Raw genomic sequence first — 22,209 nt, forward strand, 5'->3', positions numbered from 1 at the left:
CCAACTCATTTCTTATGTGACAAAAATCTTCTTCACAAAGAGGTTTGGTAAAGATGTCCGTTAATTATGATTTAGTATCAATATAAACAAGAGATACATCTTTCCGCTTTACATGATCACGTAAGAAATGATGGCGTACATATATATGCTTGGTTCTAGAATGCAAAATGGAAATTTTTGAAATATTAATAGCACTAGTATTATCACAAAGTATTTTTGTATCATGAAAATATAAATCAAAATCAACCAACTTTTGTTTCATCCGTAAAAGGTATGCACAACACAAGCCGGCGACAATGTATTCTGCTTCCGTAGTAGACAAAGCAACATAATTTTATTTCTTGGATGCCAAGACACAAGAGAGTTACCCAAAATTTAACATGTACCACTCGTACTCTTGCGGTCTACCCTACAATCGGCAAAGTCGGCATCATAATATCCACAAAAATTAAAAGATGTGTTTTTAGGATAAAATAAACCAAGTTCTATGGTGCCATTAATATACTTGATAATTCTTTTGACTGCAACCAAATGAAATTTCTTAGGAGAAGCTTGAAAACGTGCACATGCACAAACACTAAATATTATATCCTGCCTACTAGCGGTAAGATAAAATAGACTACCAATCATAGCTCGATAAAGCTTTTGGTCTACCTTCTCACCACTCTCATCCGCATCCTACTTGATGGTTATGCTCATTGGGGTTGGTGCATGTTTGGAATTCTCCAACTCGAATTTCTTGACCAACTCTCTAGCATATTTGCTTTACGACATGAATATTCCATCATTTATTTGTTTGACTTGAAGATCGAGAAAGAATGTAAGCTCTCCCATCATGCTCATCTCAAATTGATCTTGCATAACTTTGGAAAAATCTTTGCACAAAGATTCATTAGTGGTACCAAAAATAATATCATCAACATAAATTTGAAATCATTTTCCCTTTTTCTAATAAAAAGAGTATTATCAATTTTTTCTTTTGAAAAACCATTATCAACAAGAAAACTTGAGAGTCGAGCTTACCAAGCTCTAGGAGCTTGTTTTAACCCATATAATTTTTTTGAACCCGGTAAACATGATTTGAAAATAAAAAATTAATAAATCCGGGGGGTTGCTCAACATATACCTCTTCTTCTATAAAACCATTCAAGAAAGCACTTTCAACATCCATTTGAAATAACTTAAAAAATTTAAAACTAGCAAAGGCCAAAAACATCTTAATTTATTCCAATCTTACAACCGTTGCAAAAGTTTTATCATAATCTATACCCTCCTCTTGACTGTATCTTTGGGTAACTAAATGAGCTTTATTTTTAGTCACTATGCCAAATTTATCAAGTTAATTTCTAAAAACCTATTTAGTTCTAATAACATGAGTATCTTTAGGTTTAGGAACTAGTTTCCAAATATTGTTTTTTTGAAAATTATTTAATTTATCATGCATAGCTAAAACTTAAAACCCATCTTTTAAAGCATCATCAATACGTTTAGACTCAATTTGGGATAAGAAGACTACATTACCACATTCGCTCATTGTTTTTGAGCGAATCATGACGCCTTTGGATGGACTCCCTATAATTTATTCCTTGGGATGATCCGGTGTAAATTTCCATGTCTTGCGGAATTCTTCTAGATTTTGTTCATTATTACCTTATCCAATATTTGGTGTGTCCGTTGAGGGTTTGTCATATATTTGAAAAAGCTCCAATCCTCCCTCAATATCATCATCATCCCAAGGCAAACCATCTTACGAACCATCATTAGTTTCATCAAAAGTAATGTTTATAGATTCTTCAACAACGAGTGTTCGTTTGTTGAAAACCCTATAAGCCTTACTGCTAGATGTATATCCTAAAAATATACCAATATCAATCTTGGAATCAAACTTATCATGGTGATCTTTAGTGTTTAAGATAAAATATTTACAACCAAAAATATGAAAATATTCAATAAATGGGATTTTGCCAAAAGATAGTTCATAAGGAGTTTTCTTAAATTTAGGTCTAATCAAGATACGATTTAAAACATGGCAAGCTGTATTGACGGCTTTCACCCAAAAATACTTAGGCAAATAAAAAGCATTTATCATTATATGTGTCATCTTTTGTATGGTGCGATTTTTTCGTTCAACAACATCATTTTGTTGAGGCGTTCTAGGAGCGAAAAACATATGAGTTATACCACGATGAGCACAAAATTCATCAAAAAAATTATTTTGAAATTCACCACCATGATCACTTCTAATTTTAACAATTTTCAAATCTTTTCACAAAATGAGAAAACTCTTCAAAACATTTTATTTGTAAGAAAAATTACCCATGTAAAACGTGAAAAATCATCAACAATAACAAATACATAATGTTTTCCTCATAGAGAGGCAACACACATAGGACCAAAGAGATCAAGATGTAATAATTATAAGGGTTTAGAAGTGGATACCTTATTTATGAATTTGAAGGAATTCTTAGTTTGTTTACCTTTGGCATATTCCTCACACATAGAGTCTTTAATATAGATCAGATTTGGTAGTCCTCTTACTAAATTCTTCTTGGATAGCTTAGTTATTAACTCCATGTTAGCATGTCTAAGTCTCTTGTGCCAAATCTAAGGATCTTCATCCACCGCGGCAAGGCACTTTACATCTTGATCGATTAGCTCATTCATCTCAAAAATGTAAACATTAGACCTTCTAAGAGCAACAAAATTGATTTTATTATTCATACTAACAATACATTTATCCGGTTTAAAAGTAACGTCAAAGCCTTTATCACTTAATTGACTAATACTAAGAAGATTATGATTTAATTCTTTAACAAAATAAACATCCTTAATTATGGGAGAATATATCTTACCAATATTACCAATACCTATAATTTTATCTTTCTCGCCGTCACCAAAGGAGACATTGCCTCCTTCAATCCTTGATAGGATTGTAAATATTCCTTGTTGCCCATCATGTGATATGAGCAACCACTATTAAGGTACCACAACTCCTTACGTCTTATGCGAGATGTTACCTATATGTAAATAAGTTGTAGAACCTTTAGGTACCCAAACTTTGGGTCCTTGAATGTTTATATCTTTGTACCTTTAGGTACCCACATTAACCCATAATAATAAGCATTATCTATAAGTCTATAATGTGTGGAAATGTGATCATATTTCATGCAATATGTACACACAAAATTTTTCTTGTAAGTGGGTGTATGAGATTTGTGATTCCATTTTCTATTTATATGATTATGACTAGAGTAAGCATGATAAGATTTAATTCTATTATTTTTAATTTCTAACCTCTCAATTTTAGACCTTAGTTGTTTATTTTCAATGTCTAGATCTCCTGTTATTTCATCTTTTAGAGCAAGAGAGGATTGTAGTTTCTTAAACTTAGAGTCACAAGAACCATGTAATTTTTGAAAGAAGAATATTCTTTTGCTAATCTTTTAAATTCAATGTTTAATTCTTCTAAAGCATCTTCTAGTTCACATTGCATATAAAGAGATTCACTTTCGGTTTCGGATTGTACCTAATCTTCATGAGCCATGAAACAAATGTTTGGGTCATGAAGAGTAATCTGGGCGCCCTCGTCATCGCTATCCGAACCACTTGGTTCAGATTCATCTTATCCGGCGTACATAGCCTTCTTTTTCTTATACTTTAAGTATTTTTCCTTTACTTTGGGACAATCCTTTGCATTGTGTCCCGGTTCATTGCATTCGAAATATTTACCTACACGAGAGGAAAACTTGTTGTTAGATCGATTTTTAAAATTTTTATTCATTTTAATTAATCTTGATATTCTTCTAGAGAGGTGCCACTTCTCTAGAGATATCAACTTTATTATCCAAGGAGGATGAGTCATCAATTGCTCCTTTGAGCGCAATGGTCTTCAATTTTTAAGATGGCTCCTCGGTTGCCTTTGGGGGCACTTCCTCCTTCTCCTTGATCTTCTTCTCATGGACCTTGAGCTTGTCAATGAGACCATCAAGAGAAAGTGTTGTAAAATCATGAGCTTCCTCGATGGCCGTAGCTTTGGGCTCTCAAACCGGCGTCAAAGAACGACTCTCAAACCGGCGTCAAAGAACGAAGAATTTTGTAGTTCATCTCTTGGTTCGTCAACACCTTATCAAGGCCGTGCAATTCATTTATGATATTAGTAAACCAAGAAAACATAGTATCAATAGATTCATTTGGAAGCATTTTAAACAATTCATAATCACACATGAGTCACTAATTTTGGATTCCTTAACTTGGGGGTTCCTTCATGAGTGATATACAATTTTTCCCAAATTTCGTGTGCGTTTGCACATGTAAAAACCCTATTATATTCATTAGGGGTAAGTCCACAAATAATGCATTCATGGCTTTTATATTAAGGTTTGCTTGCCTCTCACCATCAGTCATACTACTACTAATACTAGGCTTCTCAAATATTTCTTCTCTATAATGTCTAGATATCAAGGTCAATGCATCATAGATAAATCCTCATTCTAGCCTTTCAATAAGCAAAGTTTCTACCGGTGAAAAGTGAGGGTCTAGTGGTGGATTATCCCTCAAGCATATGCACATTCAAAGAAGCCTCCATTGGATCTTTCCTCTAAGGTGGTTAAATCTAAAAATGTATAGAGACCTTGTTCTGATACCAATTATAATACCCTAGAGGGGGGAGTGAATAGGGTTATGAGGTAATAAAAGTACAATTAAAAACGACAATGTAATACACCATAAAATTTAAATGCTAAAACAATATAAATGAGATAAGTTAGGGAATAGTTAGCCAATTATGACACGTGATATATTCACGAGGTTAGGTCCTCCGACCTACGTCCCTGCTCCCCACTCTCAAGGATAATTTCACTATCATAACCCTGTTTGGAAGCCGTAACTTCTTCACAATGATCTCCTCTTGAGATCTCACAACCACACAGTAGATCTCCATGAGATCAAGCTCTCCACAAATTACAAACGAAAGAAAAGAAGCTATCTTACAACAGCCCTATGGCAAGATGAATAGATTGCAATTGAAGCTTGGGATGTGGGATTTGTAAGTGTGAAAACAATTAAAAGTTAAAGCTCTTTTTAAACAATAAACACAAACTCAAGAGATTTTAAATGCTTGCTTGGTTACTGAAGTGAATGGGGTTGCTGGGTATTTATAAGCATTCAAGAGAACAGCCAAACCCCAAAGAAACAGACAAAAACTTTCAAAAACTGAGAAATCTAGAAATTGTAGCCATTGGAAGCTTATCAGTCGACTGTCGGGGTTCATCAGTTGACTGATGAGCTAACCGTCATTAGCAGTTTGCAGCTCGTCGGTCGACTGAAGAGCTCATCAGTCGACTGATGAGCTGACCGTCGTAAGCAGTTTGCAGCTCGTCGGTCGACTGAAGAGCTCATCAGTCGATTGAAGGGTCATCAGTTGACTGATAGAACATCAGTCACAGAAACCTAAACTTTTGATGATTCTGGCCAAATTCTTCAGTCGACTGATCCTTTGCATCAGTCGATTGATAACAGATTTTTAGCCTGTTTTGATTTTTAAAAACGAATTTCCAGGGCCTTTAAAAAATAATAAATAAATTCTAAAAATATAAAACTTTGGAAAAAGTTTTCAAATATAATAACAAACTTGTTTAAAAAGAAATTTTGCAAAAAGGACCTTGTATTTGTGAAAACTTAATGTTTAGCAAAAATGTCAAAATATGAGTTTTGAAAATGTGTGAGTGTTTTATCCCAAGAACTTTAAATGTAATCTATCATACTACTTGCCTACATTAAGCACTAGAGAGAAATAAAAATGTAAATATCCCTCACATATAAGTACATAGCTTGAGTCTTGATATTTGCTTCTATGTTGATGAAGTTTCTCTTGTATGTTGTGTTCTTTGAAAGCTTTGCTTCACCAATTTGCCTCCACCTCCTTAGATATCATCGTTGTAGCTTGTTGTTGTTGGATATCAGTATTCCTAATCTATTTTGGTAACATGAGATTATTAGGATTCCTAATCTATTTTGGTAACATGAGATTATTAGGATTCCTAATCTATTTTGGTAACATGAGGTTATTATGATTCCTAATTTGTTTTGTTTTTGATTTTAGGATTCCTAGTCTGTTTTGGTTTTAGTTTTTCTATATATATGGGGATTAGAATCAATCATCAAAAGAGAGGAGAGTTGTAATCAGAGATTAGAGAGACTTTTGAGCATTGTAAGAGGGAGATATTGTGAGCAAGTTGAGAGCTTTGGTTGAGGGTTAGTTTGTGAGTTTTGTGAGATTGTAACCCTTTGTACTCTCATTGATTTAGTAAAATCTTCCCATCCTCTCCCCGTGGACGTAGGCAATTTGCCGAACCACGTAAAATTAGTTGTCTCACTATTTGTGTGATTTGTAATAATTTCTTTAGATTCCCTCGACAGGCCGGTCCTAGAACTTATGAGAGGAAGAGCTGATATCTCACTTGGTTGAGATATTTTGCTTAAGATTATTATTTCCTTTGTGAAATAGGAATTCTTATTGTGACCTGACTCTTTTGTTGTGCTGTCGAAGTGTTGTCGAAATTTTCGTTGCGCGCAACAGTTGTTCCATCCAATCCTCCAACAATAGTGCTAACAAGCTTGATAAATTGTAATCTACACAATATAGCTCAACAATCAATTAGCACCAATAATGGTGTTTGTAAATCATCATCAAAACAAAATGACTAACAGCAAAATCTAAATTGCAATAACAGTTCCACATGAAGGATCTTAGATCTCTTTGCTATTTTCTTGGTTTAGAAATTTTTCAGGGCCCGCGGGAAGTACTACTGTCTCAACAGAAGTGTCTCTCGGATATTCTAGCTCGTGCTGAGCTAACTAACGATGCAACTGTCGATACTCCACTTCAACAGATTATCAAACTTCGTTCTACTGATGGTGAGCCTCTATCTGAACCTACCCGACACCGATATCTTGTTGGTCAGTTGGTCTATTTGTGCATCTCTCGACCAAATATCTCTCATACTATTGGTATTGTCAGTCAATTTATTGATGTCCCGCGTTCTGTACAATATGATGTCTTATTACGGATTCTTCGGTATCTCCGGGGCACTAGCACTCGCTCTCTTCTGTATCCTGCTACATCCGATTTAGAGCTTCGTGTATATTCTGATGCTGTTTGGGCTGATGATCCAACTATCAGGAAATCTACCACAGGTTATTGTATATTTATTAGTGATTCCCTTATTTCCTGGCGAAGTAAGAAATAAGATGTTGTTGCCATTTCCAGCATCGAGGCAGAGTATCGTGTAATGTCCACAACAGCTAAAGAGATTATTCATCTTCGTCGTCTTCTCAGTGATTTTGGTATTTATATTCCGACTCCTACTCTTCTCTATTGTGATAAGAGTGTCATCCAGATTGTCAGTAATTCAGTATTTCATGAGGGGACCAAACACATTGAGATCAACGCTCATTTTGTTCGTCAACAAGTTATCAATGACAAGATAATTCAACTTCATCATGTCTCATCCGCCGATGAGCTTGCAGATTTCTTCACGAATGCCTTATTTGTTCATCGATTCTAGTTTCTTGTACGCAAACTCACTTGTTTGATCCAACATGAGTTTGAGTGAGGCTGTTGATATTAGGTTTAGTTTCACATCGGTTATGAGAGCACACATCACCCTTCTATACTTGTGTGTGTGTGTGTATATATATATATATACGACACGGTCACACGGGGTAATCTACTACTTCTTTTAACTAAAGGAGAACAACGAATGAACAGTAAATCTGATTTGTACCAATCATGTTATTTTTAAAAATAAATTTTTTTTATAGAAACTTTGGTTCTTAACTCCCACGCCTAAGCCAACTGCTCCCCTGTCTCTACTGCGGTTTTTCCTTCTCCTCTACACCCATAATTTAAGCGTTCGAGCAAAAGAATTCAATTAATTTCTTTTTTATCGCTTTACCCTCTCTCTTTAGGTTTTCTTAATCATTTGGACGAAATTGATCTCGATTTGGTCACCGGCGGGCTTGGATTTGTTCTTGCTCTGAGCAATGCCTTGTCCGTTGGTTGATCGGGGCCATCGGGCGACGAGCGATCTCTTGATCGGCTCCGATTGGGCAATGACGTCAGATCTGTGATGCTATCAATGGAGAACCTGCGTATGAAATAAATTTTACCCATAATTGATTTATTTTTATTTATGTTCTTTGTTAATTTGTTTGGATATTGTTTGATTCGTATATCCGTATTTCATCTTGCATTTCCGAATTAAATCCTTATATCTGCATTTTTTTTAATGGAAATGATGAATTTAGGATTATCTGATATAAGAATTGTGTTTATTTCTTTTCACCAAATTGTGTTCTTGGCTTTGAAGCACAGATATTTGGATACAAATGTGAAAAAAAATAAAATGTTTATTGAAGCAGATGATAAAATTTTTTATTGAAGCGTAAAATAAAATAATGATGAGAAAATCTGTTATATGTGATATGTATTTCTTTTTTTGGTCTAAGATAACATTTAAGAGTTAAATCGGATGGAAAAACAAATCTACGTGAATTTAGAAAATAACAGTGCCACTTCGGTTCCATCTCCTACCAGTTACTTCCATGATTGTAAATAAACTACCTCAGTTCTCGCTTCATATAGAATAATCTAATCCATGTATAGCATCAATTTCTTGATTTATCCCAGTTGTATTTTCTTGTCTTTCCTATTGAGTGAAAATGTAGGCAGATACTTTCCCTTACATATTCTGGCAACAGAGTACTTAATATCCTCAGTGATTAAATATAAATATAGGAAAGTGTTAGATGTTTCACTTTAGTTATTGATTATCTTAGTTTCAGCCTATACTCGCTCTTGATTATAAAACCTCAAAAGCGTGCTAAAAGGAAAATATATAGCACATAATCTATCATGCAGTTAAATATTTGTATACAAACTAGCTTGGTGATCACGATTGTATTCTATCAGTCAAAGAGCAATTAAAAAACGTGAAGAGTGCATTCACCCAGTCAAATCTTTGTCCATAAACATGAATTTTCTTTTCCTTCTATATTTTGGCAAAACAAATGCCTCCATATGTCTATCTGGACTAAATAGATCACTTCTGGTTTTGCCTTACGTTTTAGTTCTTACCTGCTTTATGTAAAACAAACTAGCCAAGGAGGTCGTTAGAGGCCTTAAAAAGCGTATTGGACACAGGAATCCGAATGTTCAACTTCACAGTATGTCAACAAGCTTCTAGATGATCTCTGTGCCAACTGCCCCCTTTTTCATATGGTACGATAGATTTATATTTAGCTTACTTTTAATTACTAATAAGCACGTGATCCTAATTAGGATCTGAAGATCAGACCGCGAAGAGGAATAGAGGTTTTTCTGTATAATTTAGTAAATATTTGCTCAATTTTCCACACAATTGACTTACTCCACTTCTTGAACTTAAACATTTTAACTTCCCTAGCCCTAGAACCCACTCTTACCTATTTATACGGGTATCATTTGTAAATAAAAATTTATATAAGTAATATTTGCAATAAGTTCAATTAATAGGACTACCGAATTGAACAGTTAATGAACTTTTGAACATACATTTGGTTAAATTCTATTAAAAAGTTATCGAATCGAATAGTTAATGAACTACCGAATCAAACGTACATTTGGTTAAATTCTATTCATTTATAAGCCAAACACTGAAAATTATTTGTTTAGTACTAAATGAACTATGAATCAAACTTGATCAAATATCTGAACGAATAATAAAAAAAAGCAAATAGCACCCCTATACTTTATATCTAAAGCAGAATACTTTATTTTGATAACATATTCAATATTTGCAGAAAATATTTTAGAAACCGTGCTTTGCACGGGTCTAAATACTAGTATATATAATACTAAGGAAAATTTACACTCAGACTCCCTCTCTCCTTTTAACACGATGGTAATTAGTAACATCCACCATCTGGTACCGTTAATGAACATGAAACCGCGTAAAGTACTCGAAAAAAGGACCGTTAGTTGGTCCCCTTGCAAGCTTAAACACACTCCAATCCCTTTCATCACCGTTTTCTCAATTTATTTAAATTAATTAATTAGTAATATATTGATCCGATAAAATGAGGACAACGGCATTAAATTAAATTGAAGAATCAAGAGAGAACCCACATGAGCTGCTACCTTTACAAAGCTTTCTCAGTTGCAGAGGGCAGAGCTTTCATGGCTGCAAAGATTCATTAATCAATTAATTCCACAGCTGTTTCTTCACCTGTATTCGATCCACAACTTCGTAATTATTTTACCCCCCTCTCTCTCTCTCTCTCTCTCTCTCTCTTTATTTCTATTCTTATCATCATCATTGTTTAATTAAGAATATTTCTGATGTGGGTCCTTCTCCTCTCCGTACATTGACAGGCTAATCCACAGGCTGGAAAAGAGAAGGAAGAAGAACACAAGCTAGAACTAGAAGAGAGGAAGAAACCCAGGAATGAAGCTCTGCTGGTTTTGATCTGGAACCCAAACCAGAAGATCTCATCTGGGTTTTTCGAGCTGAGGTAGATTTTGTCTCAAAGTTTCCATCTTGATCCAATTTACTGATTTGGGCTCTGTTGATTCTTTTTCTGAGAAACTTCTGGTGGGGATTTCATACCTTGGGTTTTTACAATTTTTGAGAGTTCAGTGACTATGATCTAAAAGTTTGGATCTTTGAATTTGTTCTCTATTCATTTGAGTTTGGTGTCTTAAGATGGAGAAGTTGAGATTATTGAGATGCGCATTTCTCTTTCTTTCAGTTTTGTTTGATCTCTCTTTTGCTGCATTCACCCCCATTGATAACTATCTGATTGCTTGTGGATCCTCCCAAAATGTCTCAGTTCAAGGTAAAAATTTCCTCCCTGATTCCCATCAATCCTCATTCTCTCTAAAAACTTCAGGAGACAATGCAATCTCCACTCCCAGCTCCTCTCTCCCGTCTCCAATTTACCAATCTCTTCGAATTTTCCCGAAACCCGCGCATTACAAGTTCGATATCCATCAAGCCGGCCGCCATTGGATCCGTCTCTACTTCTGCCCCCTTCCAAATTCCGGCGACCGTGACCTCGCTTCTTCTCCGCTGACGGTCTTAACCGATGATTTCGTCCTCTTGAACAACTTCACCTTCAAAAATACCAACTATACTTACCTATTCAAGGAGTACTCTGTCAATGTCACCTCTGACTCTTTGGTCCTAAGCTTCATTCCTACAAATGGCTCTGTGTCTTTCGTTAACGCGATCGAGGTCGTTTCAGTCCCTGATGAACTGATCTATGATCAAGCCCTTGCAGTTCCGAATGCCCCTTTTACTGGCCTCTCTGTGCTCGGTCTAGAGACTATGTATCGATTAAATGTGGGTGGTCCTTTACTCACATCCAACAATGACTCGCTTGGAAGAAATTGGGAGAATGATGGCAAGTATCTGCATGTCAACAGCTCAGCTGCAAACGTCTCGGTTGATCCTCTAACGATCAATTATCCGCAGGACTTGACTGAGGAAGTAGCCCCTAAATGGGTTTATGCAACTGCCGATGCCATGGGGGATGCAAATGTCACCGATTTGACCTTCAACATGACCTGGGTTTTATCTGTAGATTCGAGCTTTCAATACTTGATCAGGTTCCATTTCTGTGATATAATCAGTAAGGCTCTCAACACATTGGTCTTCAATGTGTATGTTAATTCTAATATGGCGATTGCGAGTCTGGATCTTTCGTCTCTCAAGGGGGAATTATCCGTGCCATACTACAAGGATTTTGTTTCGAATTCATCGAATGGTACAAATACTTTGACTGTTAGTGTTGGGCCTGATTCAATGGCAGATTTCAGCAATGCGATCTTGAATGGCCTCGAGGTGATGAAGATTAGCAATGGAGTTAAGAGCTTTGATGGGCTGAACTCTGTTGACGATCTTCTTCCAGAGTCAGCATCGAAGAAGAAGAAGCTGGGTATCATAATTGGATCGGTTGTGGGAGCTATAGGTGCCATTGGACTTATAATTTTGTGCTACTGTTGTTTTATGGGTCGGAGGTCGAAGGCTAATAGTACTCATACTCAGTCTTGGCTACCTCTTCCTCTGTATGGAAACTCTCACACCATGAGCAAAGTTTCTACTCGAAGTGGAACCGCGAGTTGCATCTCTTTGGCCTCTACAAACCTCGGCCGAGTCTTCACATTCCAAGAAATCATGGATGCGACCAACAAATTCGATGAGAGCTTGCTTCTCGGTGTCGGTGGCTTCGGGAAGGTTTACAAGGGAACATTAGAAGATGGCACTAAAGTCGCCGTGAAAAGAGGAAATCCAAGATCTGAGCAAGGTCTAACTGAGTTCCACACTGAAATCGAGATGCTGTCCAAACTTCGTCACCGACATTTAGTTTCACTAATTGGCTACTGTGAGGAAAGATCCGAGATGATTTTGGTGTATGAATACATGGCGAATGGACCTTTGAGAAGCCATCTCTATGGAGCGAACCTACCGTCACTCTCATGGAGGCAGCGGCTTGAGATATGCATTGGAGCTGCGAGGGGTCTTCATTATCTCCACACTGGAGCAGCTCAAAGTATAATTCATCGTGATGTGAAGACCACCAACATTTTGCTTGATGAGAGCTTCGTTGCCAAAGTTGCCGACTTTGGTTTGTCAAAAACTGGGCCAGCATTGGATCAGACTCATGTTAGCACAGCTGTCAAAGGTAGCTTTGGCTATCTGGATCCTGAGTACTTTCGAAGACAACAACTGACTGAGAAGTCTGATGTTTACTCCTTTGGCGTCGTTCTAATGGAAGTTTTATGTGCAAGACCGGCGCTCAATCCAGTTTTACCTAGAGAACAAGTGAACATAGCAGAGTGGGCGATGAACTGGCAGAAAAAGGGGATGCTTGAGCAAATTGTGGATGCAAATTTGGCGGGGAGAATTAATCCTGCATCGCTTAAAAAATACGGAGACACCGCGGAGAAATGCTTGGCTGAGACTGGGGTTGACAGGCCATCAATGGGAGATGTGCTGTGGAATCTTGAGTACGCTCTTCAGCTCGACGAGACATCATCGCTTGCTGATCCTGATGATAATAGCATGAAGAGCATTCCGAATATTTTATTGCCTCCGCTTGAGCCTTTCGATAACAGTGTGAGTATGGTCGAGGGGGTGAACTCTGGTACTGATGATGATGCTGAAGATGTGGCTACTAGTGCTGTGTTTTCTCAGCTCGTGAATCCTCGAGGGAGATGAGGAGATGGATTTTTTTTTAAATTAAGGAATTCTCAGCGACTTTGAGGTCCTTTCTGTTCTTTTACTATCTATGCGGTAATTAATTTGGATTTATGTTTGTATAATATAGTGTATTTAATTTGCGGGTGTGAGCTCAATAGCGTTATTTGTTCAAGTTATATGACTTACAAATTCAAGTGAAATTCACTTTTTTTTTCGATAGAGTTCTCTGAATGCTAAGGATAATTGGCTTGCAGGTTTACAAAGATGAAAATTTCTCTCTTTATTATATGGTGGGATCAGAAGGAAGTGTGGCGTCCATTTTTTTTACTGCAATTTCCCTTTGCAATTAATTGAATGTTGTGTTTCTATCTTGTGATAAAGTTTGATTTTTTTAATGCTTAGTTATAATGAGGAATTTTCAAAGAATTAATTGCTCTCAGATATCTTTCTCTTCCTAAGTTGTAATTGTTTTTACACAAGATGTACATGTAATTATCTACCTATGCTTATACTATATTAACTTTTCCCCCCCTCTCCTTCCCATTTACACCTCTAGACAAATTTGAGCACCTTTGCTGAAAGTGACTCCTTCTCAGTAATAATATGTAATCTATGTATGACTTGTTTGAAGAAAACAATATCTAGCGTGTTTTGTAGAACTTAAGCAACAAATATCTTAGGCTTGGATTTCAAATTCCAATTTGATTTTGGTACTCTAGCACCTCCTTTGCTATCTGCACACTCGTAGCTTGAGATTGGACTGTTTCATCATAATGCTTGATCTAAAACACTCACAGGACACCATTATATACAATCAAAACCATCTTGCTTTCTTAGCTGTTATGATTCTTGAAAAAAGAAAAATACATCATAGAAGTCATTTATTTGATCAAACCTAATGCATACATTTCAAACCAATCCATACGTCAACAATATTGTTTGATACAACTAATGCACCACCATCTAGCCATCTGCTTCAGGAGAGAATAGACGCATCTTGCAGTCTGAAGATAGTAGGGACGTAGTCCGATATTTGTCCTCACCACCAACAACGGGCTCTTCTACCCCAGGTTCTGCTGGATTCTCAAACCCTGGACGATATGTGCGACCTAAAACCCCTTCTACTTCTTGAGATAGCTTCAAGAATCTGAACTGACTTTCCAAATGCGCAAAGCAATCATCAGAAGGTATTCCATACTTGTGGACCTTATCATTGTCTCTCTAGTAATTGGAGCCACATTTATAGACACCTCTGTGGTTTTTGTTGCGCGTATCGGAAATTTCGACAGCACCTCGGCAGCACAACAAGAAAGTCAGGTCGTAATAGGAAATCATGTTTCACAAAGGAAACAAGAACCTTAAGCAAAATATCTCAACCAAGTGAGATATTAGCTCTTCCTCTTATCAGTTCTAGGACTGACCTGTCGAGGGAACCTAAATAAGCTATTACAAATCACACAAAAGCGAGACAAACTAATTTTACGTGGTTCGACAATTTGCCTACGTCTACGGGGAGAGGATGAGGAGATTCCACTAAATCAATGAGAGTACAAAGGGTTACAATCTCACAAAACTCATAAACTAACTCTCAACCAAAGCTCTCAACTTGCTCACAATATCTCCCTCTCACAATGCTCAAAAGTCTCTCTAATCTCTGATTACAACTCTCCCCTCTTTTTGATGATTGATTCTAATCTCCATATATATAGAAAAACTAAAATCAAAACAAACTAGGAATCCTAAAACCAAAAACAAAACAAATTAGGAATCATAATAACCTTATGTTACCAAAATAGATTAGGAATCCTAATAACCTCATGTTACCAAAATAGATTAGGAACACTACTATCCAACAATTCTCCACTTCGGCGAAGTATTCCCAAAACTGAGCCGACACCAACATGAACACCAATGCGTCGTCTCACCAAATTCAGCTATACCAATGTGGTTGCCTACGTACCCCCTCTCCCAAGGGATCAACCCGCCCGTAGTTCATCCAAATGGTCGCCAACGGTCTCAACAATCACGAATGTGCAACAAGTTTCGATAATGATCAAACTTGTTGTTCGGAACCACCTTTGTGAGCATATCTGCCGGATTATCCTTCATGTGGACTTTCACAATCTCCACATTGCCATCTTCAAGACCATCTCGAACGAAGTGATAACGAACGTCAATATGCTTCTTCCTCGTATGAAAAACCTGATTCTTCGCCAAATAGATAACACTCATTCTATCATAATGAATAGTGACAGACCGCTGCGATATACCAAGTTCCTCCAAAAATCCTCGAAGCCAAATAGCCTCCTTCACAGCCTCTGTAATCACCATATACTCTACCTCTGTCATAGACAAAGCCACCGTCGACTGTAAGGTGCATCTCCAACACATCGGCGCACGGGTCAAAGTAAACACATACCCCGTCGTAGACCGGCGCTTATCCAAATCCCCGGCATAATTCGAATCAATATAACCAATGCATAACTGCCCACCTGTAATGTCCCTCTCATAAACCAAACTAACATTGAGCGTACCTCGAATGTACCTCAAAATCCATCTCACGGCGTCCCAATGACCCACTCCTAGATCGTGCATGTATCTCGAAACCATGCTCACTGCAGGTGACAAATCTGGTCTCGTACATACCATCGCATACATCAATCTCCCAACCACGCTCGCATATGGAGTATTCGACATCAACTCTCGATCTTCAACTGTCTTCGGTGAAAGATCAGCTGAAAGCTTCAAATGGGCTCCCAATGGTACACTAACTGGCTTTGTATCCATGCTAACATGAAATCGCTATAGAACTTTCTTTAAATAAGTCACTTGCGTCAAACAAATTTTGCCCCTTTTCTTGTTTTTGCCGATCTCCATCTCTAAAATGCGTTTCGTCTCACCCAAATCCTTCATCTCAAACTCTTTTGAAAGTTGTGCCTTCAACTCATCTATAGCAGATCTGGAAATAGAGGTAACCAACATGTCATCGACATAAAGTAATAAATAGATGTACGCATCTCCTTTCAACTTGCGAAAATATACGCAAGGATCAAACTGGCTCCGAGTGTACGAATGACCAATCATAAAACTATCGAATCACCTATAGCAATGTTGAGGAGACTGCTTTAAACCGTATAGCGATTTCTTCAATCTGCAAACCAATTTTTTCTTCCCTGCAGCTCAAAATCCCAATGGCTGAGTCATATATATTTCTTCATCAAGATCACCATGAAGAAATATCGTCTTCACATCCAACTGATCTAATTCCAATCCATACTGTGCCACTAAAACTAGCAAAATCCGAATCAACGAGTGCTTCACCACCGGAGAGAAAACCTCATTATAGTTAATACCTACCTCCTGTGCATAGCCCTTCGCAACTAACCTAGCTTTGAACCTCAATGGAGTGCCCTCAATGCCCTCCTTCTTCGTGTATATCCACTTGAAACCAATTACCTTCCGCCCCTTTGGAAGCTCAACAAGCTCCCACGTATCATTCTTGTAAAGAGACTCCATCTCCTCTTGCATAGCTACCTTCCACGAATCAACCTCCGAACTCTGCTCGGCCTCTCTGAATATAGTAGGCACCATCTCATCGATACTCTCTACCGGAAGTGCATACGCAACTGTGTCGGCATACCATGCTGGCATTCGTATGTCTCTTCTCTGTCTCCGAACCGTAATAAAATCCTGAACCTGAGTCGTCGGTCCCTGATCCTACACATCAGTACCCGTATTCTCCGTATCACCATCGTGCTTGCCTAACGTCACCTTAGTCGGCACTCTAATGGATACTGTACCATCTAGACACTGTAGAACTGCATTGATCTCCACCACCTGAGATATCTCCTTCGTCGGGTCGCTCTCCACCTGATGAGAGCTGGGAAGCTTCAAGATAGACGCCTCATCGAATGTGACGTCCCTACTCAACATAATCTTCCTATCAACTGGATCTCATAGCTTGTATCCCTTCACACCACGCTTGAATCCTACAAATATGGCCTTCCTAGCTCGAGGTTCTAATTTATCTGTTCTCATATGATAAAATGCAGGGCACCCAGATACCTTGAGCTGGTCATAGTCGTGTGCTTGCTCTCCCTCTTCCGACCACTTCTCCATAGGGGTATTCCCCTCAATCACAGATGAAGGCAACCTATTAATGAGGTGGCTCGCATATGTAAGTGCCTCAGCCCAAAAGATTTTCTTCAAACCACTTTGCGATAATAAGCATCAGACCTTCTCCAGTAAAGACCGATTTAATCTCTCTGCTACCCTCATTCTGCTGCGGTGTATGACTAACCGTGAAGTGCCTCTCTATGCCCTCGTCTCGACATAGCTGCAGAAAGGGGTCTGATGTGTACTCGCCGCCGTTGTCGGATCGCAACGTCTTGATCTTTCTTCCAGTCTGCAGTTCCAACCTCTTCTTCCACTCCATAAATATATCTAGGACTTCACTCTTTTTTGCCATGGTGTACACCCAATATCGTCTAGAATAGTCATTAACGAACGTGACGAACCAATGTCGACCACCAAGTGATGCAGTCTTGGTGGGACCCCAAATGTCTGTGTGCACATAGTCTAGAATGCCCCTCGTCTGATGAATGATTGTCCCGAACTTCACCTTCGTCTTTTTACCAAGCACACAGTACTCACAGAACTCCACTTTACCACTCTTGGCTCCTTTCAATAGCCCCTACTTGCACAGTGCCTGCAGTGACTTCTCTCATGTGTGCCCCAAACTATAATGCCAAAGCCTGCTCATGTCCGCCTCTGAAATAGCTGAAGCAACCTAGTCAATCTCGGTGCTCCCCTTCAGATAGTATAAATTTTAACTGCAGACTCCCTTCATTACCACTAAAGATCCCTTAGTAACCTTCGCTACAGCATCTACAAAGGTCACCTTGAATCCTTTTGCCTCCAAAGCTCCAACTGAGATAAAATTCTTCTTTAGCTAAGGAACAAATTTCACCTCTTTTAATTCACGAACTACTCCATCGTGCATCCGGATCCGCACAGTGCCTATCCCACAAATACCACAGGACTGATCATTTCCCATGACTACAACTCCCCCCATTGAGCTTCTCAAAAGATGCAAACCAATCTCGCCTAAAGGTCATATGATAGGTAGCGCCGGAATCAAGCATCCAATTTGATACATCCAAGTGGTTCACCTCCGGAGTAATCAGTAGAGAAAAGCTCAAATCATCATAATCAACGCCTTTCGCAACGTTCACCTTATTGGCCTTCGGGCCCATTTTCTTGCTATTCTCCTTCTCCTTGAGCTTCGAGCAGTCTCTCTTCCAATGTTCCTGCTCCTTGCAGAATACACATTGGTTATTTGCTAACTGGTGATGACCTCTAGACTTTGACCTTCCTCTATTACCACCTTTTGGATATGGGCTTCTACCTCTCGTCGATAAGGTCTTGCCTGAAGTACTAGCACGGGAAGTCTCCTTATCCTTCCTCCTCAAATCATAATTCGTCAATGCATTAGTAACTTCACTATAGCTGATAGAAGATCTCCCATTCAACAAAGTGAGCACAAAGGTGTCGTACTCCTCATCCGGTAAGGAGCCTAATAAGATAATAGCCTTGTACTCATCCGATATCTTCTCATGAACATTCGCCAAGTCCGACAATAACTTAGTATAGTTGCTCACATGAGCCGCAAATGAGGTACCTATGGACATCTAAAATCTGAATAATCTTCGTAGCAAATGCAATATGTTCTTAACACTTTTCGTAAGATACTTGTTGTTGAGAATTTCTCACATCTTCATTACAGACATCACCCCAATCACATCATACTTCAGCTCCTGTTCCAAACAGGACCTGATCACCCCACAAGCGTTCCTATTCATCTTTTCTCATATCGCCTCTTTATATTTTGGTGGTCTCTCGTGGACCATGATGGTCACCTCCAAGTCCTGAGCATTGAGCGCATCATGTGCGTCGCTCATCCACAAATCAAAGTTGATTTTACCGTCATACTTCATCATACTATTTTTGGTGTTCTGAAAACCAACTTGAACTGTACTCGCCATCGACTTGCTGCTTTCTTCTCCCATTGCAAACTAACTCCAAGTTGTAGAGAAAGAATCAAACTTTGATAGAAATTAAGAATTATCCAACTGAACTCTAGATCAGATTCCAAATAGATCTCATGTCCACATGAGGAAAGTAAAATCTCCAACGACAACTTCTAATGCTATCTCCACCGAAGCCTGGAACTCCAAGAACCAAGCTTCACACAAGAATCTTTCTCCACCTAATTCCAAAACCCTAGATCTGAAATCTGAGCTCTGATATCACTTGTTGCGCGCAGCAGAAATTTCGGCAGCACCTCGACAGCACAACAAGAGAGTCATGTCATAATAGGAAATCATGTTTTACAAAGGAAACAAGAACCTTAAGCAAAATATCTCAACCAAGTAAGATATCAGCTCTTCCTCTCATCAGTTCTAGGACTGACCTATCGAGGAAACCTAAATAAGCTATTACAAATTACACAAAAGCGAGACAAACTAATTTTACGTGGTTCGGCAATTTGCCTACGTCCACGGGGATAGGATGAGGAGATTCCACTAAATCAAGGAGAGTACAAAGTGTTACAATCTCACAAAACTCACAAACTAACCCTCAATCAAAGCTCTCAACTTGCTCATAATATCTCCCTCTCACAATGCTCAAAAGTCTTTCTAATCTCTGATTACAACTCTCCTCTCTTTTTAATGATTGATTCTAATCTCCATATATATAGAAAAACTAAAACCAAAACAGACTAGGAATCCTAAAACCAAAAATAAAATAAATTAGGAATCCTAATAACCTCATGTTACCAAAATAAATTAGGAATCCTAATAACCTCATGTTACCATAATAGATTAGGAATCCTAATAGATTAGGAATATTGCTATCCAACAGTTTTGTCAATTGAGATCATTACACTGTTTCTGTTTCCAGTCCTCTCAACCTTTACTCTGTCATTAGAAGGTTGTCACTCAGAAAGATGTCCTTCTTGAATTTGAACAGGCTGGCTGTCAAAAAGGAGAAATTGAAGTGGTCAACAAAATCATCCCATTGGTTGGCTGGAGCAGCCCAATGGAGAGCTTGTGGTGCCCAAACATGAGCCTGAGTGCTTGTATCCACGCAAAAAGTCTCGCTCCCTTCCACTTGGTCGGACCAATGAAGCGTGTATTGATTTGGAGGTTGGGGTCAGAGACAAGGCTGAAGTGTTCACATTTCCTTCCATCAGAAAGTAGAACACAACTCCATTGCCCCCCAATGAAGTGGGGATCATAGCAACCGGATCCTATTCCTTCGCAACTAGGCTTTCAACCTACATTAAGATCAAATTATCAATTCAACATAACAGTCATGAATAAACAAGGCATGCACATCCCTCATAGGTTTACATGGTGTGTTGTTGATATGTCATATATCCAGGTCATTACAATACCATTACAACATAGCTAAAATTTTGGATATGTACTATGTTAGCGACACACCAATCCCCGCTTACTCTAGTTTTACAATGGACGTAATAGTTAAACAATACAGAAAGAAAAAATATATAGAAAAGGAATTAGACCTCTGCAGACTGCGTCACATATAGGTGAATTGTAGTTCAAGAAGCAGCCTTTAGCATTTGGGTGACGGTTTAGGGTTTGGGAACTCCTGTGGACATCTGATCAGCCTATTAATTGTAGCAGGGGCTCCATCAGCTTTTGCATGTCAAACGAGATTGTGCTGATACCCCCTTTGATTTTGATATCGATAACAATGAAAAGGAGCAAAAGTATCGGCTCGCCTTTAATTCTATTGAACCTAGGGGTGCAAAATGGTCCAGATTTATCTGGACCGATCGCAACCGTATCCGTTTAGAAAGCAGATATGGTAGGGAAAAATTAAAACCGGTCGGATATGTTTTGAATACGGTTACGGTTTGGATTTTTTATCCGGATACGGTTTCGGATAAGGTTATTAGGTTGAAATTACGGATACGGTTCAGATATCCGGATATTTGAAATGGGCTATGTATAATACTTGTATTGGGTCTGTATTGGGTCGGGTCTATAACATATATACGCAACCCGACCCAAATTCAACTCAAATCCATAACTTCAAACCCTAATTTTTATCTTTCTAAACCCCACCCCCACTCACCCAGCCTCCACCAGTCCACCTCAAAGCCGCCGCCGACCTCCCTGCTCCGCCTCCGTCACCACGGTCCCGTCGCCTCCGCCTCCGCCTCCGGCTCTCCGCCATCCCGCCGCCTCCGAGCTCTGCATCTGCCACGCCGCTCCGCCCCCTTAAGCTCGCCTTTGAGTTCCGACCCTCCGCTCCCGCTCCCCCGAGCTTCCGCCTCCGTGCCCGCTCTGCCCCCGAGCTCCGCCTCCCGCTCTGCCTCATCTTGATGCTCCGCCTCCGCCTCTTCAAGAAGCCTGCGGCCGCCTCATCTTGATCGACGCAATGACGACCTTCGACGACGCGACGACGACGTCTGACCTCCTCGTCTCCTCCTCAATGTGGTATATCACTAAGGTGAATTATAATTGTTGATAAAAGTCCTAATTTTTAGCATTTGTTGACTGAATTGAAAAATCCTAATTTATTTGATAAAAATCTCTAACCTATTAGTTCTAATTGTTTTTAGTTGCATATATAATTGTAATTTGCATCATTATATTTTTTATTTGATTAAGTTTAGAAATTTCAATGAATAGGTATTAAATCATGTCGTCTAATCCATCAGTTCAAGCTTCTAATGAAGAACCCACAGTCGAACTCCTCGTTGAACCGGACATTGAACCCGCAGTAGAAGATGTTGTGCGCAGTGGAAATTTCGGCAGCACATCTGTTGCACAACAAGAGAGTAAGATCACAACTAAATCCATGTTTCACAAAGGAAACAAGAATCGAAAGTAATATATCTCAATAAAGTGGGATATACACTCTTCCTCTCATC

The 22,209-nt window shown here is 38.7% G+C and overlaps 1 protein-coding gene and 1 pseudogene across 3 annotated transcripts; one reads left to right on the forward strand and one right to left on the reverse strand.

Annotated features, from left to right (window-relative positions):
- On the forward strand, positions 7,868-13,460 carry LOC109834213 (receptor-like protein kinase THESEUS 1). Of its 3 annotated transcripts, none has more exons than XM_020402186.1 (2): positions 7,868-8,151; positions 10,412-13,460. In XM_020402186.1, the coding sequence occupies exon 2, from the start codon at positions 10,743-10,745 to the stop codon at positions 13,257-13,259; it is 2,517 nt and encodes an 838-aa protein (XP_020257775.1). In that variant the 5' UTR covers positions 7,868-8,151; positions 10,412-10,742; the 3' UTR covers positions 13,260-13,460. The 3 variants fall into 3 exon arrangements, with proteins under 3 accessions (XP_020257775.1, XP_020257774.1, XP_020257773.1); XM_020402185.1 differs by lacking the exon at positions 7,868-8,151 and adding an exon at positions 9,155-9,280; XM_020402184.1 differs by lacking the exon at positions 7,868-8,151 and adding an exon at positions 10,132-10,286.
- Positions 14,205-21,653, reverse strand: LOC109835179 (annotated as a pseudogene).

This window comes from Asparagus officinalis, chromosome 3 (assembly GCF_001876935.1).
Source record: "Asparagus officinalis chromosome 3, Aspof.V1, whole genome shotgun sequence".
NCBI lineage: Eukaryota > Viridiplantae > Streptophyta > Magnoliopsida > Asparagales > Asparagaceae > Asparagus > Asparagus officinalis.